The following is a 26560-nucleotide window of genomic DNA, read 5'->3' on the forward strand; positions in this document are numbered from 1 at the left end:
AATACAGAACCATTACCAAAGTGTCAGTAAAGAAAAACAATGTATCCTACATAACCTGGTCCGGTTGCTAAAGCTCACGGCTGAACCACACAGTTCAAAAGAGAATTTGAAGCCACCCAACTCTTATGCCCAGAAGAGGAATGAATGCTCTAGACACTTTTAGACAGCTGGCTACCCATAGATGCCCAGTTCTTGAGGCCCAGTGTACACAAACTATCAAGGCAAAATATGACACAGAGACTCTCCTCTGACTTGCACTCCTGTATAGGGACATAATCTGCAGGCCCCTAGGGTGTCTATGCTCCCAAGCCCAGGAAGTCCCCTGGTCCCCTGGTGAAGGATTCTGGTGGAGCCTCATATTAGATAGAGGCAGTGTTTATAGCAGTGTAATGACATAGATTATGTCCCTTGCACAGTATGTGATGTCTAGTTCAAACCATAAACAGATAGTGCAAATTCTTTATTCTTTTTCTTTTTTTCTCTTCTCTCTTTCTTTCTTTCTCTTTCTTTCTTTCTTTCTTTCTTTCTTTCTTTCTTTCTTTCTTTCTTTCTTTCTTTCTTTCTTTCTTTCGAGACAGGCTTTCACTATGTAGTCTTGCTGGCCTAGAACTCACATGTAAACCAGGAAGGACTTGAACTCACAGAAAGCCTGCCTCTGCCTCCGAAGTGCTGGCATGTGCCACCACACCCAGCATGAATTCCATCTTTTTTAAATAAAGAATTATTGAGACTTTGGCTTGTGTAAAAAGCATCGTGAGAAATGTAGTCTGGTGCTAGAGTATGCAGGATGACTGACTGAATGACTGGCAGGAAAGGAATGCCTAGTATGGGTACTAGCCTAGGAATGCTTGCATCCATGGTACTGAATCATGCATTGTGCTGGGGAACCAATGATCTAGGGAAGATGCTCAGATAGATACTACCTACCAGGGCCAGCAAGACTTCTGGGAAGTTGAGGAACAGCCCTGTTGCTGTAGGTGCTGCTTTCCTCAGTGGGGTCTTCTCCCATCAGCCCTCTTAAGTACCTCAGCCGGTGCTGCTTTCTTGGAATTAGGTTGATCATGTGACTCTTTCCTTGCTGAGAAAGACACTCTTCTGAATGTTCTGCCCTAGCTACCCTGCTCACTACTAACTGCTCTGGTGAAGGGCCTCAGTGCCCTGTGACCCTGAATTAGAGGAAGCAAGAACATGTATATTGATTGCATTTACCAATTGCAATTGCAACTGAATAGGGCACTCCAGCAAAACTTGAAAACTACCTGGGAAGCAGCTGACTCAGTGGTTATTTCTAAGCCATGTTTAGCAGGCAGGGAGAGAGGATATATAAGGAACCTTCCTGCTAAAATTTACTCCTTGACATTTTCCTAGATAAGCCCTAAAGGATAAGGGAATTCCAAGAGCAACTAACCACACAGCATCCTGTATCCAGGAGCAAGACAACTGCCAACAAAGAGAGGTAAGCTTTTATAACCATGAAAGACAGACCAAGTGGTCCACAGCCTAAATGGAAGACACCCACAACAAAGCCTAACTAACCCCCTTCCAGGACTTTCATCTGGACTGGATGGAAGCCTAGTCTGATGTACTGTCATCTAAGCAAATAGACAATACCTTTATTAAAATATATTTTGACTTAACTGTGGCTTATATGAGCACAATTGCTTTAACTACACGGAATATTCAATAGCACTTATTACTGTTCTCCTTTTTTGATGAGTTATGCTTTAGGGAGAGGGCATCTGATAGATTCTCAGAAAACTCAGTTTTAGAAACATTGAGACTTTAACAAACAAATATCAGCAACACGATTTCCTGGAACAGATACTTTTGAAGCCACTTGACAACCCTAATGGCTTAGATGTGTTATAATCTCAGAACTGAACTGTTGGCTGCAAGAACTTCCTGTACACGGGTTATACACTCAGAACTCTATAGACAACAGGATTAGTTACACAGAGGAGGCCAGCAGAGAGAATTCTGAATGTGTCTAAAATGACCATTCTCCCTTCAACCGGGAACTGAATAGGCAACCGGTAATTTAGTCACATCTACAGAAGAAGCTGTTATTAAAATATGTTCTGACAGCATCCTCTCAAGGTGAGCATGGAGAACAATGTGTGTCAATGATTCTATTACTAAAACACGGCCACCCAAGTCACGTGACCAGCAATGACAAGATTCAGCCTCACCAGACATCTCTTGGAAGAGGCCCAGGCTTGGGTCCAACGATTAGACTTTTATTACCCTGTGTGAACAATGCTTCAGCTTATCAAGAGACTGGTTAGGCAATCCAACCATAAGCTGACCCTAACGTCTGAGTTTTCATCCATAATCAGACACACTGCTGAGCGTTATGACTCCAAACAAGCACTCCCTCTAGCCTCATGGTGGCTGGGCTCCACTAACTACAATGAACAGGATTAAGCTGAAACTGAGGAAGTCTGACTATCCTCTGATACTGAGCATCGGAGACGCTCTGACTCACCCAGAGCCAGGATATTTTTAGAATCTCATCAGTGAAGATCAAAGGACACTGCTCCCTCACTCTTTCTATCCAAAAGGGAGAGCCTTGCTGCAGCCTGTCATAAAGTGACACGGTACACAGGCTTTTGCCATAAATCAAAATGTAGGGATTCCTCAGGTGAGGATCAGCACATTTAGGAGAAGCGCCACACAGAAGGACGGTAGATGGCGTGGGAATGCCAGGCAGCGTGGGAAATGTGTATAAACTGTGATGTGCTTCCACCACTGAATGCAGTTTGGTTATTAACATAGCTGAGAAAAACCAACTTAAGTTAAAAATAGTTTTCTGAGCATTGTGTATGTAACATCATGCTGAGACTTTATTCCCCCCCCCCCCCGCCCCCAAATAGACAGTGCCTGCGTGTATAATCGCAGCACACGCATGTTGGGGAGGGCACAGGAATGAGGAGATACTTTATAGGAAGTTTCTGCCTGGCATATATATCAAAGAGGCAGCCAGAGAGGAAAGTCACACTGGGAGGCAGAATGGAAAATAGAGAGGATGGGAGAGAAAGGGACCCGGTCTTTCCAAACCTATCTAGGTACTGAGAAAGCATGGTATTTCATAGTGGGAGTATCTAGGAACTACCATTGCTAAAGCTTCAAAAATGAAAGACCAAACTCACTGATGGAGGAGAACACAGATGGGAAGAAGGCTTGAAAAGGGCAGCCCCAGAAGCATATGGGTTCTCCTTCAGATGGATGACTTTATCCTGTCGGGTGACTATTTACCACAGACTGGTCTGCTCTGTCTTTTGCTACCATGAGCCATCATAACAGTCTACAGTTATAAGCAGGTTGTAAATCCAATTAAATGTCCTAACAAATAATACACTAGGAGGAGGCCATGGGTAGGGGACAAAACATCCCATGGATTGAATGGTCTGCCTTGTGGCTCCACTACTCAGAATAGGCTGTGTCCGCACAACCGTAGGAGACCAACTAAGGCCTGCAGACTTCTTTGAATTCAGTCGGAGGTGGAGCCTGGCTCTCCAGTTCTTGACTGTTACACAAACCACAGCAGCTTGGCAACCTTATGCTGTGCTCGCTGCTCTGATGGCGTGCGTATCTGAGTGCCCTTTGTGTAACACTGAGTGCTGAACATCCTCCAGGAAATCAGCTATTGTGTAAGTGGTTAAAGTTATTCACAAATAATGAGCAGCCACAGCGTGCGCAGCAAAGGTGAAACAATTTAAAAAGATCTTCAAAGAGCTATCTAAGCTCGAATCAGCAAATACAGAGTGGCCTGACTTCAAGGATCAGTAGAACACAACAAAAACATCTAGTCAGATTGGAGTTATTAGATGCTTTCGTTGAAATATCCTAATTGCTCCCTGCCCAGGGAATCGTACAAACACTTGTCCATTCCTGTAAATCAGACTTCTCGTAGCAGAGAGAGGTTACAGGCTATGTTGGAGATGCGGACAATCTGGTTCCCTGTTATAAATGTGGTGTGGGAAATAGGAGTGCACGGCCTCTTGCACACCTGGACTCACATACACAGCCCTGAATGACTCCTATGGCTTCTCTCGCTTAACCGAGTATTCAACAGCAAGAGAAAGCAAGGCACGGACAAAACTCTACGGAAACGCTCGGATTAAACACAGTTAACCAGGCTTGACAGTACTTCTAATTGAATTATACAGGATTAAAAATGACTCCATTTTACTCATTACCTTAATGAACCCCAAATAGGAAGTTTGAGATAAGAAGTGCACGTGTCTTTCTACCATAGAGAAACTGACCTGATTTTGAAAATGGGGAGGGAGGATATTCATCATAATCAAAATAATAAACCATCCCACAGACTTTCACCATTAGTGTTCAATAACCGTTAATCATTACCGTTGATTCCTCACCACCTGTGACAGTTGATGAACGGGCTCGCCTAGTTGGGGTGCTGGGCTGTTAAATGATAATGTACATCAGTAACATGTATTTGGGGGGAAATGTTCATTGCTTAGTGAACCAGAAATCACTGCTGTGGAGAAGCTGTGACAGGTAACATGAGATCAGTCTCCCTGCTACCCCGCCTTGTCCAAATGAGGCTGAGCACGCCCCAGTGACCTCTCTGTACCACCATGTTGCCCCAAAGAAGCCCAGGCTACCTCCTTGATAGGGGTGACTAATAGCTACTTCAAATGTGATGCTTTGTGTTTCCAGGTTCCAAAACTTAGCAGATTCTCAGAGAGGCCACTTGGTGGTCAATGAGTGCACAGCATCTTAAGAACAAGGGGATAGGTACAATCACGGTTTCCAGGCAAAAGGACCCTGTGGCAAGTAAAGCTGACACTGATTTTGAAGAGGAGAGTGAGAGTGATTAATTTCTGCAGGACAATCACAGAATCATCAGGTTGAGAAGGATCACCACCATCTCGTCACATTCTCTGGTTCTGCTTTGGGAGGTCTGTACGGAACCCATCTCGGCTGGTTATCAGCCAGCCTACGTAATAGACTCACTCCACAACCCAATTTATTATTTTGACTGATACATACACATCACTTCATCTTGTAACTTTAAAAATAGTAAAACCTAAACGAAAACGTCCTTTGAAGTCAGGGAAAAAAATGTATATGAGGAAGATGGTCTCAAAAATATGAAATCTGTTGCCTGTCTTCAAGTTCATATACAATGAATTGGGTCATGAAAGAGGATTTAAAAAAATGGGTGTGGCGGCTCGTGCTTGCGATCTCAGCACTCAGGAGGAAAAAACAGGAGATTGTTGCAAGCTTAAGGCTAGCCTGGAGTCTATAGTTAGAGTTCCAGGCTGGCCTGTCATATAGACCAAACCTCTGTCTTAATTGCTTCCCCAGCCCCAGTCTCCCCACAAACCCACAAAAAACAAACATAAAGGTCAAGGTGAAATATCAAATTGAACATTTTAAGCCACAGAATATTTTCACCTCCCAAAGAAGAAACCAATTTGTGTAAATTATTTCTTGCAAGGGAATGCTCATCTGTCCTCCAATCTGATATTTACTTTAGCATACATTGGATATCAAAAGCCTCTACCATGCCCATGTGCACTCAAGACTTATCACAGCTGTAGGAAGGAGATAGCAAGTGGCAGCCGATTCTTCATTTGTGGAGCTGCTTTTATGGTTAGCGCGCAGTTGCTCTGTGGAGCTGAGAGTTTAAGCCATGGGTAGTGAAAAAAAAAAAAAAAAAAAAAATCAGGCTGTTGTAAGAGTTCTTCCCGTTCAAAGGGATCAATGAGTTTACAGAGTTCAGCTACCTGAAACTCAGCTGTAGCTGCTGAATGGACCACCTAGGTTTAGTCATATAAGCAGGTCGGAATGCGTTCTGCTGAGTGGAAAACTGTAGCAAGATTTTAGGATTTTGGAAGCTTGGTTGGCAGGTAGAATTCTGGGTTGGAAAGCCAATTGTACCCTTGTACAATTTAGTTAGAAAATTTCCAATGTCCTGCTTATACTGTGAATGGATTTACACAGGAAAAACTCTTTCTCAGTCAGCCCTGAAGATTTTAACTCAAAGCCAACAAAACAAAACAAAACACCAAAAACCCCAAAAAACCAAAAAAAACCCCCCAAAAAACAACAACAAAAAAAACAAAAACAAAACAAAAAAAAAAAAACCCAACCCAAAAAACAAAACAAAACAAAACAAAACAAACCAGCTGAGGACTGGAAATGAGTGTTTGTTACCGGTGGAAGGTGAGCTTGCTCAGCAACTGTGTCGGTAACACTGCAGGACCGAAGCCTTGATGAGGGCTCTCTCTGCTGCAGGGGAGGGAAAGACAGGCAGTGTTAGCAGGAGTGTTCTCAGAACCTCAGAACTGGTTCACACTTCCATGCCCTGCTCTTTGACATCAGGAGACAATCAAACACTGCCTGTTTCCCAGCCGAGACAGTAGCCCTTCCAGAGCTGTGTCAGCTCTCAGCGTTTTCCAGCAGACCAGGATTTAGAAGTAAAAAGAGGCCAAGACTACTGGAAGGTGAAGAGACAGGTCCCCACAACGCTCCAGAGTAACAAGAGGTCTTATATGATACCTGGGATGCCAGCTCTGGGCAAATTCCCAAGTGTGAAGAATGGAGAAAAAGAGGGAAGAAAAAACAATTGGCTCTTTACCAGGTAAACTGTATGGCCCTCTGCACTCAGACGTTACTGTCCCCCCTGCAGGGTTTAGGGGTTTGTATTCAGCTTGCGTGGAAGGAATGGAGCTGGGAAATGAGGCATACCCAAAGACAATCCTGTGTGCCACACATAATGTTCCTCCTACTTGTTTGCCTTGTGGATCTGAACAAAGATCTGAGGCCACAGGCAGAAGGCTCCTTGCTAGAAGGATGCTTAGCCATGGAACAGCCTGTAACATGTGTCATTTTTAACACTGTATAATAACAAACAGTAAGTTAAAGTCAGGCAAAGCTAAGTGGTGGTGTCAGGGACGACCTGGGCCTTCCTACACTGGGCAGTGTGAGTCATCTTGAGTAAAGCATTCACCCCACTGCACTTGAATACAGAGTGGCCTTGACCATCAAAATCGGAGGACGTTCCCCAAAGATATATGCTGTCACTCTTGGGTCTTTAGGATATGCCAGGCTTCCACTACTACATACATGAGCTCCCTACATTAATGGTGACAAATGCCAATTCACATCAACATAGAAAACAAGGAATTTTTTTCCCATGTGGTTTATATAAATGGTATAGCTGCTATAATTTCTGCAATTTTTTTTGCTTTGATACATTTTAAATACATGGCTTTGTGGTTTATCTGTTTCCATGGTAACAGGTTTTTACCAATTCAAATATCTCATAAGTGCAGCCTCTTCTCTATCCACTTAGTACTGAGTTTTCATCCTGGTGGTGTTTCTCTTTTTGAAAGACTTTTGTAGAATTTTAATATGTGGAAGTGCATAGTCACTGCAACTCATGCAGCAGAGGCCAAGAGATTTGGTCAAAGGAGAACACCACCATAATCAAGGGCTAATGACATTGTGCTTAGTGGCCTTTATATTCAATGTAGTCCTCCAATCGTTTTATGTTCCGTGTGTCCATCACGATGACTATTGTATGAGGATGCCATTTCCGACACAGTGACAGCCACCATTTTCTCCGGTACATCTTTAAGTCCACTCACTTGAGAAACATGGTGTGCACATGTGGTCTTTAATTCTGTACGCACATGAGAATGATCGATGGGCTTTACCTAGAGTGTTGCACTGTTACATGCAAAGTTCTTTGCGACTGACTTCATTCCTTCTCGCCGAGCTGAAACTTCTAGAAAGTATTTCTCTTGAGGGCTAAGAAACCCAGGTCAAGTGCTATCTTGATGTTTCAAACTTTTTCTCCCCAAGAGTTCATCTGCTGGGTTTTTGGGTTGCTTCTACCTCACAGTCAAGCTTTGCCAGGGATGATCACTTAAATATCTGCTCTCTGTGTTTGTGAAATGGAAGATAGAGGTGTGTAGAGTGAGTTTACAAAAATGGTTGTGAGGCTCTGGGGCTCCTGATTGTCAACAGGAAACGCCCCCATGGCAAAGACACTGTTTTCATTAGCCTTTGGGATAGGAATGAAATCCTACAAGGTTAAAGCTAGAAGTTACAAAATTCACAGAATCTTATTCCTTTGAGTTTTTTTTTTTTTTTTTTTTTTTTTTCAAACAAGAAAAAAAGCTGGTGACATGTCACTTCTTTCTAAAAGAACAACATTCTTTTTTTTTAACCTGCCAGGGCCAATTTTCATACAGGGCTGCCTCTTGTCTCTTGTAGAGATGGAAATTCTTTGGAGAGACTGGAAGTAGACTCTTGGCCAGTGGAGAGCCTGAACTGACTGGAAGTAGAAGACTCTTGGCCAGTGGATCTCAAATTTCCTAATGCTTCGACCGTCTGATACAGTTCTTCATGTTGTAGTGTCCCCAACCATGAAATTATTTTGTTGCTATTCTATGACTTTATTTTTTCTCCTGTTATAAATCATAATGTAAATGTCCAATATGTGGGATTTCTGATGTGTGGCCCCTGTGAAAGGGTAGTCTGACCCCTAGATAGGTCATGACCCGCAGGTCAAGAACTGATGGCCTTGGCTATTATCTGCATACAAGAACATCCTCAAAAGGTACGACAAAAAACTGACCACTGATGTTCAGCTTTTCTAACAATACCACGACTTACGATCAGAGAACTAAACTGCTCCCCATTGGAGTCCGGAGTGATCTGTAACCTTCTGCTCAGTTCTTCCGACAGCTCCTGGGGGCTGGTCCGAGACACTGGGGAGGCAGGAGGCGGGGGCAGAGCCAGGCTGAGAGAATCTCCTGCCATGTTCACTTCCTCTGAAATGGTCTCCCAAGGCTTTGGAGGAATCAGACACTAGGTAAGTGGTAGGAACTGGGGATTTACCTGTCTTCCTTCTAATAAGACACACAACATTCACAACCATCAGGGTGACCATAATTAACACCTACTTAGCATGAGGCCCAAAATCTTCAGGATAAGCACAAGGAAGATAGGGCCAGGAAACTTCACAGAGAGAGCAAATTGCTGACAGAAGCAGTCAACTGAGGGGTGTGAACATAGTGAGACTCGGGAGGAGGCAGGCCCAGTGGCCACAATCTTACTCCTGTAAATATACATTCCCGCTGCGGCAGCCTTTTGCCAGCCTCTTGCCAGCCTCTGTTACGAATGGATTAGAAACACCTCAAGAATTTACAAGCAATTCCCATATCGGCTTTTTTTTTTTTTTTTTTCCTTTCTAACTGCCATGAGGGTTCTTAGTTCTGCAGAAGAACATTCAGTGACTCTAATGTGAAACCACTAGCATGCTGTTCTAATGCAGGTCACTGAAACATTTTGTGAATGGCCTTCCTAACACAAGGTCAACCCAAATAATCAGTCAGCAGCATCATCTTAAGGTCATTTCTGACTTGTTGCTTAAATTCATCTCCTTTCCCAGTAACACACTGTTAACTGTTTATAGAGAATAGTTGTCAATATTCCAATCAGCTCAGACTTGTACATTTTTTTTTTTGACAATCTTTCCTAAGATGTCAAGCAGTTCATTAGAAACTTGTCTATGAGACCCAGGCAAGTGACTGAGCTCCCTGGATTCCTCAGAATGACAACTTTAGTGTTGTGTCATGAGATTGGTTAGATATCAGGGGAAAACCAATTACTAAGCAAAAACATGTAAGACCTTCACACCAGAATCATGTTCTCCCCTTGATATTTATAGGAGTCACTGGGCTTGGCCAAACATGGGTTTCACAAGCATTTTCTAAGTCCACTAATACTCAGATGGGAATTAATTAATCATCAGACCACACTCTCCACATGCAATACAGAGTTTACTGAGAAGAAATAATAAGATTCAAAATCACCCTGGGGATTGTGGGAAGCTGGAGCTGCTTAGCTCAACAGCATCTCTGGACATACCTCAGGGCCTTCTCCACCGCCTTCAGAGGCCTCAGGCTCCAAATCTTCACTAATGTGCCTCCGAGAGCGGAAGCGTCGGTGTGCGGCCTCCTGGTTGATCTGCCTGATGTTATTGTCTGACTCTGAGGATATATCCCTGAAAGGAGGGTGAGGGGATGTGAGAAGAGAAGGGGTATTCAGAACAAGCCCCCCCGATAGTCCAGCCCTCACTGTGGGCCACGCACCGACTAAGATGTCAGCGTCAAACAATAAGGAACAAGCAACCAATATTGAAGGTCTTCCTCTGTCTTCTGGTTAAACCACACTGCAGGCTCACCCTAACCCCCCAAAGCAGCTTCAGTGTATTGTACAAGAGATAGAGCATCTTTCAGACATACACAGCTGTCCTGTATCCACGGAGGATTGGCTGCAGAGCCCTTCCTATCCCCACAGGAGGAGACTTCAAAATCCTCCATGTTCGGTCCCTAACACAGAATGGCGAAACAGAACACATGCAAAACTTCTTGTGTCCTTTAAATCACCTCTGGATGGTTTACAATGCCTTATACAATGAAAATACTTCACAGACACCTCATCCTGCACTGTCTAGGGGATGAAAATGAAGACAGATCATTCATTGCTCAGGGTCAGCACACGCCTAGTACATTTTCCTGAAAAGTTATGCTCTGTGGTCGGCTGAACCCACGAGTGTGGGGGCAGTGGGGACAGAGGGATGGCCTTTCCTCAAGCTGCACTTCAGTCTGTGACAAACCAGTCCTTTGGAAGGAAGGGACGAGCTCACACACTCGGTCGGCAGGTCCCTTCTAGGTCTACCCAGCAGTGACGAAGCAGCTCCCCTGGGTCGTCAGGAACTGACTAACTAACGGGCACTAACGGCACAAAGCCAAGGCTGTGGTCCCCAGGGGATGCCTCCTGTGGTGTGTGACTTACTTTTAGCTGCTTTCTGTGTCATTTCTGACAAAAACTCACATCTCAAGATCACAACCCCCTTCCTCAACAACCTGTTTCTAATGATCCAAGTGGACAGCAGGGGCTGACCTCTCAAACAAGCCTGGAGTAAGAACATGGTGCTGCCACATCTCATTTGTTTGTATTGTCAACTAAAGATTTTAAGTTAGGATCCAAGTTAAGAACTTATCCTTGAAAATGACTTAATCGACTTTATCTTATAAACATTTTGCAGTACATGACAGGTGATGGTCTTTTGGGGAAAACCTCAGCTACATGTTTCTGGAGTAGATGTCCAAAGGCCCTTCACGGGCACATGTAAACATGTTTCAATCTGACTCCACATCTACTGAGTGCAAATTATGTTGCAGGTTAATGTTGCAAAATGGTTGAGAATTTTAGTTCCGATGAACTGATAGATACTATCAATCGACAGCCTAATTATAGATCCTTTCTAAAGGAAGGATTTAAAGTTTCTAGTACTTTCAAACTCACTCATATCCCAAATAAAGAACCCCGAGTCTCTGAGTAGCAACTAGATTCAATTAGCCACAGTGTCTGAGGACAACAGTCTGAATAGTCAGATATTTCTATCAAACATCTATGCACATCAACTTTAGGGCTAAAAGAGGTAGTGTGAAAGTTAGTTTCTATCTAATCCACATGTAAATTATAAATCTTTTATTTCTAAAATATGAATTAAAGAAATTCATTATATTTGAGTATATAATACATAAATTTGTTGTATTAACTAACCATAGTTACATTAAATATAACCAGAATAAACTTTTACACTAAATAGAGGTATCTCCAGAAAATTGATATTATTATAGATATAATCATTTTAATCAAGAAGTACACATATATAGTAATAATGTTTCTGAGAGCACAAAAATGATTAAAAATGGCACAGTCGGCTGTTAGAAAAATACCATATTGCATTCATGATGACGTATTTACCGTCCTTTTAAAAAATGTTCAATTCTCAAGTATGAAATAAATTATTAAACAAAATGTAAAATTAGAATACACTTATAAAGTCTATAAATGACCTTGGCAGAGCAGAAAGACAGAGCAGGATAGTGAGTACCCTCTTTATTTTTTTTTTAGTTTCCTTTTCTCTTTCTTTCTTTCTCTCTCTCTCTCTCTCTCTCTTTTTTTTTTTTTTGAAATTACTATTAGACAAAGTCTCCCTATGTAGCCCTAACTGGCCTGGAACTCACCATGTAGACCAGGCTGGCCTTTTTATTCACAGAGATCCACCTGCCTCTGTCTCCTAAGTGCTGAAATGAAAGGTGCTCACCACCACACGTGGCCCTGTCTTGATGATTAAGGATGGATACACTTGAACTTTATGACCACATCCCTCACTTGAAAATACTTTACTCCATGTGTGTTTTGTCACGACTTAAAGCCCACAGATACTCCAGAGGGACACGGGCAGCTCGACACACCTGTTTAAAACAAGGGTCACAGTGCAGAAAAGAAGAGGTGTGCTCTCCGTGCATTGAGTTGACAGTCAGAATGAACTGTCAAGAAGCCCCTGGTTGGATTTCGAAATCAGTTCCCATTCACACTGAGTGCTGCCGGCTGAGGGTGTTGGGTATGGGAAACTGACATGACTGGTTTAAATACACCATTTTTCCCTCCCCGCCGCCCAAGAACACTGCAGTAGTAGGCACGCATGTACTTCAGGGAACATGAGACGGAGACAGGGAAATAATTTAAGAAATGTCTACGTTTTTTTTTTTTTTTCTCAGTAGTTAAGTTTTGCACACACAATTCCCTTTGATTCTCATGGGAAATCACATGACTGACAAGTGACACCACTTTACCCATCCTTCCTTGAAACCAAGCTCAGCACAGACTAAGATTAATGTGTCAGAGCACGCCCGGCCACACAGCCCTTGTTTAATACATTTTATTACTGTCATGTATGTGTTATGTATGCGTGTGTGTGAGACGTGTGGAGTACATGTGCTCTAGCGGGTGTGGAGAGGTCAGAGGACAGCTCCTATAGAACTCCTATAGACATCAACTCATGTCTCAGGCTTGGGGGTGAAGGCCTCACCGTCTGGGCCATCTTGTCCTCCTCTTCGCCTCCATGCACATGACCACAATGATGACCCAAACTGGAGGTGTGATGGGGAAACTGGGAAGACTCAGTGAGTAATTTTACAATGAAAAGCTTAAAATCGGGATTTCAGCTTAAGAAATTTATCTTACAAAATGGCATTTCTTCATTTTTCAAAATTGTCATTTTATAGTAAAAATATATTTTACATCTGAATATGATTAAGAAAAAAAAATCTAAACTGAGGTGTTTTAAAATCCACCAATATACTTGAGAGACCTTCTGCAGTTGTGGTTCAGACAGGACACCAAATTATGTGCCTAAAATCACTTCCTGAAGTGACTTCTTTTGGCCAATCATTCATTTAAAACTGTATTTTGATGAGCTCTTGGGTGTTGGTATGATTATTACCCAGTGTCCTCAGATACAACCTCTTAATTAAGATATTTTCTCACAATGTAATTTTTCTCTGACGGGTACTGGAATATTCTATAAAAAAATCGAATTATGGAAAATATTTTTTACCTAAAAGCAAAAGATAAGTGTTCTGGAGGTCCAGGGCTTCCGGACAAGTCAGACAATGCTAAGGAGACAGAATTCCAAACCCATAAACTGCAGTGGGATAAAGTGGATGCTGTGTAAACTGACTCCTGTCAATCAAGTTGCTTCCTTGCTTTGGAGATCTGCTTCTCACATAAGAAGCCACACTTGACATCTTGATAGATTTGGGTTAAGTCCATACCTGTGAAACTATCACCCAATCTCACAGATGATGTGCTTTAAATATATGGCAGGTGTTGTCTCAGAATCACCTCAGTAACAACTGTACCCATTTCCCCCTCAAATAAAGACTTCCACATGCACAGCACTGATTAATGAAGGTAACCAATTTCAGCTCGATGTCAGGCACTGAGATTCCCTCTGGGTCCTGCTTCAAAAAGGTCACATGGTGCTGGCCACCACATAGCCCCTTTGGGTGTACTTCCATGCTGTTTAGCTCAGATGGCTGCTGCTGCTTTGCTAATGGTATGGAACCAAAGACATTTCTACTACAAGTACATACCGGACTTAAAATGGGTTATCAAACCTCCAAGTGCAGCAATCATCAAAGACAGGCAAACAGCGATACATCTAAAGCACTGACAAAACCACTTATAGTGAAGACCCCAACAACACTATGTGCATCTTGTCTCAGCAATGATCTAGGGCCATGCCGAGCAGTGCAAAATGGCCAGAAACAGCTGATAGTCCCAAGAATCTACTGAGAGGCCCAGGGATGGCTGCCTACTCATGGCTCCAGAGTCTGTAAGCTTTATCTTCAGACTATATAAAAGGTCAGCTTGGCTGACTTGGCCGCCCTCTCTAGCCACTCCCCCAATTATACAGAGGATACTTTTAAATCTTTTAACAACAAAGAATTTGTAAGAACAGCCTCTAGCATCTCTGGATATCACCTTCCTAAAGAACAGAAACTAGGAAATCTCTTTTGCTTTGGGTTGAAGAGAATAGAATCTCACATGTAAGCACACTCACCTGCCTTGATTGCACATAGAGAACTGATCATATCTATTGATCAATATCTACTTGGAAATAGTAATTCTGCTGTTTTGCTTCTCTGAAGCCCATAATGCCCAACATAATGCCCAAGGAAACTTCTCCTTTCATCATGGGTACTTTGGCTCTGCCTCTTACTACACATTGAGGGATTTACGTTTTGCTGCTCACTATGATTTAACAAAAAGCCACTTCAAAATCTTTCTTTAAAACAGTAATTGAGGTTTAACTAGGATCTATTTATTTGCTATCATCAGAACAAATATCACTAAGGGAACAGGCATCAGGCACCCCCCCACCTCTCTCTAAGCTAGTAGGATGTAGAAATAAACAGTAATTACTAATTTTGACTTTGCAAATCTCCTGTGCATTTCTAAATATACCAAGGCAGTGATATACAAATGTTCTGAAAAGTAAATAAAATAAAAATAAAAGAAGCTATGGTGAGTTTCATCATCAAATAATGCAAAAGAGTAAGAAGGTAAGACATTAAAGCAAGCCAGTCTGCCTCTGGCTTTCCATCCTGGGTCAATCAGGAGAGGAAGCCAAGGAGGAGGGAAGCAAGGTATCTGTCAAACCAATGAGGAATCCAGGAAACGCACATCTCAGTGATCCTAGAAGAGGCATAGAATAATGCCAGTCATGTTGCCATGGGGCAATAGCCTCTTCCTTCTCTCCTTCTCTCTCTCTCTCTCTCTCTCTCTCTCTCTCTCTCTCTCTCTCTCTCTCTCTGTCTACACACACACACACACACACACACACACACACACACACACACACACACGCAAGCTTCCAAACTTGGCTGGAACGGCCATCCTTTGCTGTTCAGGGTGAGACACAGCATCCTTGCCATCTGTATCTGCTGGTACTTAGACACAGCATCCTTGCCATCTGTATCTGCTGGTACTTAGACACAGCATCCTTGCCATCTGCATCTGCTGGTACTTACATCAAGCTAGGTCGGTGCCACTGCGTACTCCTGTTGTTGTGGTTGACATAGTAAGTTCGGCCTAAATTGTCAACTTTTTCTTCCCATCCTGGCGGCAGAGGAGGAGGAGGGAGTTCCTCCTGGTGCTGGGAAGCAGAGTCATTTGAGTCAACGACTTCCCATCCATGCTGTGGAATAAAGTCAATGGGAGTCATGAGTCTGGGCTCCAGATCACGGGAGATGACAATCCCAGTGTGACATCCTCTCCCTTAATCCGAGTCTCATGGGTGGTTTCCTGTGTCACACCGAGATAGATTCCCTCTCTAGGAGAAAAACCAATTCAGGCTTGTAAAACTAATTTGAGCATTGGCCAGTTGACCATGCCAGCTTCTAAGATGTCTGTGTCACATCTGGATACTTCATTTACTTTCTTTGCATTAAAAAAAAAAAACCCGTTCATTTGAGTATGTGTGTCTACATGCAAGCTCATGTGTGCATGCACAGCACAAGTATAGAGGTCAGAGGACAACTTGTGTGATTTGGTTCTTTCCTTCTACCCCGTGGGGTTCCACAGATTGAACCAGTTTTCACAGAAGACATGCTAACATGTTGCACCACCTCAGCAGCCCTGTTTAGTTTCTTAAGTCACATGATAATTTTTACACATCCATTAGTTACAGTGACTCAGTGATCTCTAGGGCTGCACAAAGCCAACGACATGGGACATGACAGAGCTGCCACGGTTTTCATCCTTTCAACACCACCATGAAGTATGCATGTGCGTTTGAAGAGAAAGCATGGTCTAGGATACAAGTGTAGGGACAGGGCTATTGGTCTCCAAGGAGGATGTCCTGAGGCTGGTAGGAGAGGAGATGACTGTGTCATCCCCCCTTCTGTGTTATAGTTATGAGCCAGGGGTTGTTTAGAAACTACCGCAGTTGCTTAGGCATTGCACAAACAGACTGCACGGTGCCAGGATCAGTTACACTGCTCTGACACATATCTTCAACATTAAGTATTTCTTCCCTCACATCCCCCCAGTAAAGCCAGTGGAAAATCAACCGATTCACTGGTTACCGCACTTGGAAGACAAGAAGAGAGAAAACAATTCCTTGAATTTCACACACCAATCCATTGCTTTGCTTGGGAAATCTCAACCTCTACTATGGCCTGCCACCCACTTCAGTCCCCGTTACTTGGTGACAGCTGTGGAAGCCTACAGTGAAACACTGCCTGGAAAGGTAGCCTCTTGGTTGCCGGGGGTTTGGCCAACCTGTCCACCGTGCATCATTCAAGTATCCCACATGTGGAAACAGCTGCAAACAGATGTGAAAACAGCCAGGGAGGTCTTCTTCAATGGGGGCTTTCAGAACAATATGAGAACCGAGCTAACAGAAACAACACTGTCTACAGCATAGGCTGAGATGGTACCATAGGACCCTCGGAATAGACACGTGACCAGAAAGTGAAGAGCCCACTACGTCAGGAAGGGGACAGAGAACATTCTTCTGGATAGCTAATTGCAAACTGGCATTTCCACAGGAGGGTTCTGCATTACATGCTGTTACGTGTGGACTAAATGGACCAGAAATCCACTCTAGAGCAATTTCAAGTGCTAAAAGAATCGAAAATCCAAAGCAATAATGGGCACGGGGCTTCTGGCAGCGGGGTTGCCATGGACGACGCCTTTATGTGGCCATGAAGCGTCCTCCTTCGGCTCATGCATTTGAACGCATTGTTCAGCTGCTGCTGGTGCTTGGGAGTGTTGGGGAACCTTGAGAAGGTGGAGTCTTGCGGAGTCACCGAGGGTGGGCCTTGTCCGTTCATAGCTGAATCCCGTTCCTGTCCACTTTCTGCCTCCTGACTGTAACACAGTCTGACCAGCTGCTTCCCGCTCCGACTTCACCACCTCCCCACCACGAGGAACTACATGGGCTTGAAACGTGAGCCTTTCTTCCTTAAGTGGCTTTGGAGGGCTATTTTGTAACAGCAGCCAGACAAATAACTAAAAGAGCCGTGTGAAGAGCTGCCTGCCCTATTATTCGTGTTGTGACATAAAATGGGAATTTCACTTCTGCTAAAACAGTCACATACTGGAGGACTTCCAAAGACAAACTCAGGGTCTATGTATGTAAATTCATATTTAACTTTACAAACATCTACTTCCTCCAATGACAGAGCCTTAAAGTGACATTCAGGTGAGCTGGGTAGCCAGGAAGTGGCCAGGGCCTGCAGCCGTCTCTCCTACCTCCATGTCGTCCCTCTGCTCGCTGTTTTCTTCATCCTGACCTCCGTTTTTCGGCATGTAGGCCATTTTCAACCTCAGAAACCCCTTGACGCGAGATTTATGACTGCACACAGGAAGAGAACCAGTTGTAAAGGATATGGCTTGTTTCCATCCTTCTTGTTAAAGGTGTTTGCTGGAACTGTCCTCAGAGAAACCAGAACTACAAACACTCACGCCTATACCTAGCCACAAGCCTTACCCCTACACCCACCTGCAATCCTCATCCCTACAACCATCCACAAAACTCAACCCCTATACCCACCGGCCAGCCCTACCCCTACACCCACCCGCAAGCCTCACCTTCTAGGTCGCAGGAGAAAATCCTTAAATGTATAGGGTCTCTCCATGGTTGGATCTTCTGTCTAGGGGAAGAAAAATAAATTAGCAGAAAAGCAACATTCATAACAATTTCACATTTCTGACACTCTCATCAGGAATATGAAGGATATATTTTTAGGACACAGCAAGGGTGAAAAAAAAGAGCAGGCTCCTCAGCAGGCACTTAGTCGTTTCATTAAACATCGGCTAGGCCCGTAGAAGCTTGTCTACTTAAGATCCACTAGATGTCACTATCTACATCAGGTTCTAGTCCTCAAGCCCAGCCAGAGACAAATGACAAAATTATAGCCACCACAGCCAAGTATAATTTTTAACTGCAGGCTATGGCCTCAATCTCCCAGAGTCGATTAACTTTGGAAAACCAGCGGTCAGTGGTGCCTCATTATCCTTGTGACTGAAGAAACCTAAACACAGAGTTACACGAAATGCAAGGCCTGGCCCTTGGGATGCAGCTTCACGCCTAGAATTAAACTATCAAGTCCTCAGCCTGAGTGAGTTGATACTATGGCCCATCCGGGAGCCCTCACCCCCACTGGGCTGATTTCATGAAACTGTGAGTGAAACCAGGCTGTGTTTCTTAGTTTGTCAACCTGACACAAACTAGAATCATCTGGAAAGAAGAAACCCCAAGTGAGGAATCACCCCCATCAGATCAGCTCTTTGGCATGTCTGCCCAATTATTTCTCTGATTAATGATGGCTGCGGGAGGGCCCAGCCTACTGTTGGAAGTGCCGCCCTGGGCCCGTGGCCCTGGGTTATTTAAGAAAGTAAGTTCGGTAGCTTCCACCACGGTCTCTGCTTCAGTGTCTGCCCTCAGTCCCTGCCCTGGCTTTCCTCCATAATAAACCTTTCTCTTCCCAGTTGCTTTTGGTCCACGCGGTTTATCACAGCAACAGAGAAGCAACCAATAGCATAGGATGCATGCCCATTCGGTATGACACTGGGATTCATTTTAGTGTGCAAAGATGGTTGGCTAATAAAGCAGGAAATTGGGGGAAATTTATGCCATTATTTTTTAAATGTTATATGTCGTCAAACCTGAAATACTCTATCTGTCAAATTAAATGCAATCCAAAGTATTCGCTATTATAGGAAGAGTGGTAAACCACAATACAATAATGTATTATGTCAAGAGAATGAAGAGAGTATGTATTTACATTTGAATTTTGCTTATAGTTTTTATTCGTAATGGCTTCCTACTCTCGTATCCCCCCCACCCCCCCACTTTTCCTGGTGTGCATGTATCTACTGTGTTTCTGTGCGCTGGCCAAAGGACAACCTTAGGCACCAGCCACCCTTTTTTCCTCTCTCACTGGCCTGATACTCATTGATTAGCCTAGTGTGATTGATCAGAAACCCAGGGTCGGGGTGAGGGAATCTTCCTGTGCCTGCTTCCTCACTGCTAGAATTGTAAGGCTTACAATTATATACATATGCACACGCCGTAATGCTTTTTCACTTACAGGCTTTACATTTTTTTCTCAAACAATATATTTTGATCATATCCTTTCCTGCCCAATTCCTCCTAGATTCGATGTCCCCCCATACCCCCAACTTCAAGTTCTTCTTCTCTTAAGAAACCCCTAAAGTCAAAACAAACAAACCCCAAAGACAAAATATACCAAATTAAACCAAACCAAACCATAAAAACACACAAAAACCAGGGAATCTGTTTTGTGTTGGCCGGCTCCTCCTGAACATGGGGCCTGCCCTGGAGTGCGGTTGGTATGCCCAACGTTGCTCCACTGGAGAAAGCTGATTTTCTCTTTCCCAGCAGGTATCAACTGCAAATAGCTACTTGGTTAGGGACTGGACTCAGTCTACTTCCCCTTCTTCATGCTGGGCATTTTTTTTTTTTTTCCTGGCTTGAATTTGTGCAGGTTTAAGCGCATTGTCACTGTGAGTTCAGATGTGTGTCAGTCCTGCAGGGTCTGGAAGGCAGGGTTTTCATGTGGGCTTCGGGGACTGAACTCAGGTACTTTAGGTTTCGCTTCACCTTCTGAGCCATCAGCAAACTTTGCCCTGCTCTTACTCCAATGATAAGAAAATTCCTTCCTCTGCCCATCCGATTAGGCTTCACCCCACCATGACGATCTCCCTGACAATGGTTCATGCTCGAAGCCTTAGCTATCTCATGAACAGAACATTTCTAATCTTGACATGGAGGCCATGCACTGACAGATCCTCCTGCCTGACAGTCAGTCAGCTCTGGGTGGTTCTCCTGAGCTCCTGAGAGTGCCCATCTTAGACCCACGCGTGTCACCTTGTGTTCTATCTATCCCTCTGCTAATTTGTTCCTCACCACTGGATGATTTATTGGTTTACCATCCTTACTTCTAGGAAGTGAGCCTATGAGATCAGAATCTGCACTTTTCTCACCATTGACAGCTAGAGACAAGAAAGGAGGTACATGCCCAAATAGCTGATAAATCCATTTGATCTATAAAAACTGAACCCTAAAAACTAACTTTAACTTAAAAAACTCAATTATTGTATTCACTTAGATTACCCTCAGGAAGGTAATAAGTCAAACTTATTGACATTTGGGGGTTATTATTTTCTATATAAAATTTTCCAATATACATCACTTAACAATGTAAAATTTGGTAACCAGGAATGTTCAGCCCAGTGACAGGGTTCAGCTAGTATAGGTGCTTGCTGTCAAGCCTGATGAAGACCTGAGTTAAATCACTTGATGGAAGTGAAGAACCAACTCTTAAAACTTGTTCTCCTACCTCTGTGTGTACATGCCCATATACACATATACAAATAAATATACGTTTTCAAAAAACTATTAAGAATGAATACTAATGCTGACAATTGTTTTCTTCATTCATTTGACAAACGAGTAATTTTAGTCAACATCAAGGAAAAGACGGGTGGCATCAGAGTGTTGGCCTGAGGGTTGTAGCTATATGGGAGGGGCTGCCACAGCAACTAGCCTCAGATAGAAGACAAATTCAATGGTATAGGGAAAAGACCAGCCTGCAGGGCTGTTGGTAGGCAGTAGTGAGGAAGTGAGGAGCACCAGAGGGCTCTGGATACTCTTCTGTTGATATATCCAGCAAGAGAAGACACAGAGCAAGAAGCAGACTCCAAGTCTATGTCCTGTCTTTACTACTTTACAGGGCTGGCTGGTCCTTACCTGTGGCTCTGGTGTCCTTGTCTATAGAATGGGACAGTAATAAAGTCTTCCTGTAATGTGAGGATTAAACTAACCAGCTGAGAAGGTGTTTTACACACAGCCTTCACAAGGTACACAATCCTGGCCACTGTCATCATGAATCTGTTCCACCTTTCACTTCACGGGGTGCTGCCGACTCAACACCATGCAACAAGGGGCAGGTGCAAGATACACTTCAAGGAAAATCCTCTAACCCAGCATTTCTTAACCTGTGGGTCATTTGACCCCCCCCCAACCCCACCCCCTTTCACAGGGGTTACTGAAGCCCATCAGAAAATATAGATATTTAAATAATTAAACAACAATTCATAACAGTAGCAAAATTACAGTTATGAAGTAGCAATAACAATAATTTTACGGTTGGGGGGGTCACCACCACATGAGGAATTATATTAAAAGGTTGCAGCACTGGGAAGGTTGAGAACCATTGCTGGAACACTAACCATTCATCTTAAAGACGGTGCTCCCCAGAGAAGGCAGTGGTGAGTCCCAGATTGGAAAACACATTCACACTCTTCTATGGACATTGTTGGTTCCCTTTCCCTAACATCTTAGAGTGAGTGCATACTGTTTTTTAGCTTCCTCAAAAAGTCGATCACAGCAGAGAAAGATGCAGCAAGTTGACTTGAGACTTGCTGCACTGTAGGACCTGGGTAAGGGCAGGGCAATTTCTGGATAGTGCTGTCATCTTAAAGGGAATGGCTGTTTTTGTAGAATCCTTGTCTCTATGATAAATCACCTTGAAGGCAAATGTAGGAGAAAGTTGCTAGAGGCCAGATTTAACATCTGGTAAAGCCCACCACCGGCCACTCCACAGCCTCAGGCTCCTCCTGCCTCTGTTGACCACAGTGTAGGCACACCACAGTACCAGAGAACCAGTAGCAGGCCCACTTGCTGGATGAATCACTCTCTTCTCTGTTCCCAGGTTTCCTCACCTAGAAAATGCCCTCAGGAAGAGATGGTTTTGAACTGGGCACACCCAAGAAAGCATTATTACCCTGCCAGTAGCTACGAACATAACAACGTCTACTACCTAGACTACCTTAGTGAGAGTCGCCCTTACCATCCTGAGCATGCTCCACTCTAGGAAAGCAGTCAGCCCATGTTGCACAGATACAACCTTGGCTGAGATGGAGAAATTTACATTTCTGCAACAGCTTCTCTCTACCCAGTGCAATGACTGCCCAAGGATGCAGAGAATCCGGAACTGGCAGTGGTGGGGGAACATTACGGGGTGTGGGGGCAATGGGGAGGCATAGAAGAGGTGGGAGAAGGTTCCAGGGTGCAACGGGAGGAACACCTGTCAGATTCATCCTGTTATCAGGGATGCCTTCGAGTTATTTTTATCCCTAATCAGAAGGCACAAGATACATTACGCCCAGTTTCAATGATAGACTGCATGTAGCAAACAGGCCTGAAAAGAGAAGTTTAAAACAACCAGCCATCATCGTAGCCACAGCCCAGGCTGTTCCTGTGGCCCTGTGAAGACAGCAGGAAGCTCACTGGTAGGGTAGTGCCGGTGAGCAGCTGGTAGGCGAAAGGACTGTCCTCATTTACAGCCTCTCATCTCCTCTGCAGGCCTCCGTCCTGCTGCCAGCCTGCATCTCCTAGGCAACAAGTGTGTCACCAAGGCCACACAGCCTCTGCTCAGGGAACACTGGAACTGCTCTGATGCTCTGGCGCAGAGCTAGGTGGCAACCTGGCCTTGTCTCTGAGGGCACTCTCCTCCTATAGGAAAGCAGGGGCCCAGAAAGGGACCCCTCGAGAACTCACCCATCTTCAGATGGAAGGTGACCACATTTGACAGGCAGATTCTCATCTCTTAAAGCCCATCCTTTGGTAATGTCTTAGAGCACTGACTGTTTCCTTAGCTCTTTGTCCTACACCAACGTTCACCCGCCACACTTGCTCTGCCTCAGTCCTTTCCTCAAAGTGCAATAAAGTAGAAAAATAAATCCTGAAGATAAACAGTCAGGAATTGGAGAGAAGGAAGCAGATGTCCCAGCTGCCCCCACAACTCGAACCTTAGTTCACATCCACTCCCTGTCCTTGCACAACTGAAACCTGGGAAGTGCGACTACAGCCAGGACCGAAAGTGAATCAGGATTCTAAAATTACTTTGTTTCATCTCCTGGAAGCCCTCGAGTCCAAAGTTGGGAGGAATCCATGATCAAAGGAGGTGATTCTGGTTGCTACTGTCACTGCCTCCCTCGCCTGCTCTGGGATAGCAGGCAGTGACCACCCACCATGCAAAGCAGCTTTGTCTCCATCTTCCCTGCCCACCTCTTGGCTCCCAGCATGCACTCACTTTCCTCCTGGCAGGCTGCCAATTTGGACTTGCACATAACAACCACCTGGCCCATTACGCTGCTTAATTAATCCTTGTGCCCAGCTATTGACAATGGTCTGCAGCAGAGACATGGGTTCCATGAAGGTGAAGCTTGTACCTCTGTGCTTATACACCAGCAGGGGATACACTTGCCCTCTAAATTACCCTGTTGGCCGGGGGTTGGGACTGAGGGTGGGGGACCTTCTCTGGGTTAGAGAACTTATGTGGCAAACAGACACAGAAAATGCTCAGGAAAGCAGGCCTGAGACTCTGAAGGCAAACTTTGGTATTGCAAATGTCAGTGTCAGCTAGTAACAGCTGTCAGCAAGGAAAGGGGCTTCAGCTGGTAGGTCTACAGTATTTGTCTCTCAAAACCACACACATTAAGTACACAAAAAGGGACCTTCAAGTTATTTAAAGCAAGTTCATAGCCATCTATACTAAGGTTACTTCTCCTGTCCCTTTGTCATCAAACCCCGGATTTCCAAAGAGCTTTCTGCTACACTGGACATCAGCGAGGAACCCGAGACAATGCTTCCTTAAAGAATAAAGATGTACTATCCTAATTTACAAGACAGCATATATATACTAAGGAATATACTTATTCAGTACGAAATCACTTTTATGGTTTCCGATTAATTTGGTATGAAGTCTATTGAATCAAACCTCAGACAAACACTGCATATTTTTTCTCATTGTGGTGTCTAGGACGAAAAAAAAGGGCCAACTCATGGGAGGAAAAAGGAGAGAGCAGTGGAGTATAAGGAGGGACTAAACCACTCCAAGCACATCACGTCATACATCCTTATAGGGCGTGCAAGATGGCTCAGTGGGGGCACATGCTGCCAAGCCCGCTCGCCTGAGCTCAGTCCTCAGGGCCAACATGTAGAAAGAGGGACCGTTCTTCTGAGTTATTCTCTGACTTCCATTTAAGTGCCATGGTAGAAATGCATGTAGCACCCAAGCACAATGAAAAAAATAAAGAGAGCATAATAATAATACTTTAAAAACTGAATATATATTAACATGGAGGAACAGGTAATTAAGAAGTCCATCAATTTGGATTTGAAAAAAAACCCCAATTTATTTTTATTTCTATGATCTTCATTTTGAAGGCTTTTATTATTATCTAAATTAAATACCTTGGCATAATTATATGCAGAATTACAGAGAAATGATGTGAAGTGAGAGGGGAAGAAAGAAACTGACAAGGCTTATCTAATGGGTTTTAGAATCCCCAACCCATGAATGCCCCGGTACTGGAAAGTACGATCTACGGAAAAAGGGAATGAGAACCACGTTTGACCCAAAGCAGGGAATTCTGGGTCTAATTTTCCAGAGTGTCATCTGGTATTAATAGCCACTTGCCAAAGTGGCTTACATTTAAACCTTGGTGAAAATAACAAATACTTGTTAAGTGGGACCTGCCACCACACCACAGTCATATGCGGCTGCGGTAATACCAGCACTGAGCCCCACAAGGGAGAACTTGCTTCGCTGACGCATCTACAAAGACCAGAATCCCACCTACCAGTAAATATTTGTTCAAGGAATGAATTCTCCAGCTGCTAATGGGGCCAGACTATCAATTAATAACCATATACTCAGTCGGGTCCCTTAGTCCTTAAAAAGGCCAGGAGGGGTGGCTATCAAGGCCACTGCCCCCCACTTTCCTGATATCCATGGATCTTCTCCATTATGTAAAGATGTTTTTAAATCTGTGTGTGTGTGTGTGTGTGTGTGTGTGTGTACATGTGTACATGGGTGAGCACAGAGGCCAGAAGAAGGGCTCACAGTCTTTCAAGCCAGCGTTGTAGGCTGTTGTGAGGTACCTGACATGGCTGCTGGGAGCCCAAGTTCCGGTTGTTCATTCACATGAACAGCAACCACTCTTACCCACTGAGCCATCTCTTAACCCCAACCTTCTTTATTAGTAATAATGAATAGGTCGACTGAAAGCGTTTTCAGCTTCTTAGTTTCTCTTACCTGAAACGGGATACTTCTGCTAAATGTCGGATCTGTGGGCCACATATAGTCTAACCATAACTTGAAGGGACTCTGGCCAGCTTAAGTGTGGCAAGCATGGCTCAGACAGGCCATGCCCTTCTCCCCAATTCCCTCTGCCTTGCTAAAACTGTTAGATTACATTCCTAAAGCTAGCCACCAAGGTCTATTCCCTTATTTGTCCACTTCCTCCTCCTGAGACTGACTACCAAGGTCCAGCTATCGAAGTATTGAAATCCAACAATCAAAAGCCCCCTTTGGCTACCCTAATTAACATGGCCAATTAACATTAAACACCTCATCCTAACATGGACTACCCTTGCACCTTTATAAGCCGCCATTTTCCTATGTGCCGTGTCTGTCTCTTCCCTGTCCAGAGGCATCCTTTGTCTTGTTCCCTCAGTGCAAATACCCTTCCCCATTTCCCTCGTTCCCTTTCTCCCCTCCCCTTTTCTCCTTCTTCCTCTATCTCCTGTCTTTATCCCTTATCCCTGCCCTCTGTCCCTCTGAGGCAAATAAATCTCCTTTGCCCTGAGAACGTGGTCATGGGGGCCTGAGCTGATACTTTTTCAATAAGAATGGCTATGTAGCTGCCATGATGAAACTCCACAAAGGAGACTGAACGTGAATAACACATTCTAACTGTTCACTAGCACACAGAATGAACATCTGTGCAATCTTCCCACAAGTGTCTTACACATACAGCCAAATACACATGTAATAGTACTTCAAGTCCAGGATCTCAAGGCCAAGTATATGCAGAATAAACCACTTGGCTTCTACTACCACATGGAGCACAAGGGACCTTCACCTCCAGTTTCTACTGCAGTTCGTATCCTTGAAGATAGCTTACATGGGTCACCTGAGTCCATTGGAAAACACAGGTATTTACATTATATCTCATAACAGTAGCAAAATTATAGTTATGAAGTAGCAAGAAAAATAATTTTATGGGTGGGGGCCACCTAATACTGTATTGAAGGGTCGCGGCATTGGAA

General features: G+C 44.0%; 1 protein-coding gene across 7 annotated transcripts in view; it reads right to left on the reverse strand.

The window, feature by feature from the left end:
- The window catches only part of Nedd4l (NEDD4 like E3 ubiquitin protein ligase), a 329402-nt gene that overhangs the window by 49266 nt on the left and 253576 nt on the right, over window positions 1-26560 (reverse strand). For 4 of the 7 annotated variants that reach the window (XM_034517748.2, XM_076912554.1, XM_076912555.1 and 1 more), the window contains 7 exons: window positions 18007-18068; window positions 17668-17770; window positions 15441-15607; window positions 9916-10051; window positions 8659-8835; window positions 6190-6264; window positions 4369-4428 (listed from right to left, as the gene is read on the reverse strand). In XM_034517748.2, coding sequence (XP_034373639.1) covers window positions 4369-4428; window positions 6190-6264; window positions 8659-8835; window positions 9916-10051; window positions 15441-15607; window positions 17668-17770; window positions 18007-18068 — 780 coding nt within the window. The remainder of the gene's footprint in view (window positions 1-4368; window positions 4429-6189; window positions 6265-8658; window positions 8836-9915; window positions 10052-15440; window positions 15608-17667; window positions 17771-18006; window positions 18069-26560) is intronic. The other 3 variants (XM_034517740.2, XM_076912553.1, XM_034517746.2) reach the window with 1 other exon arrangement.

The sequence above is a fragment of the Arvicanthis niloticus genome, chromosome 14, assembly GCF_011762505.2.
Source record: "Arvicanthis niloticus isolate mArvNil1 chromosome 14, mArvNil1.pat.X, whole genome shotgun sequence".
Lineage (NCBI taxonomy): Eukaryota > Metazoa > Chordata > Mammalia > Rodentia > Muridae > Arvicanthis > Arvicanthis niloticus.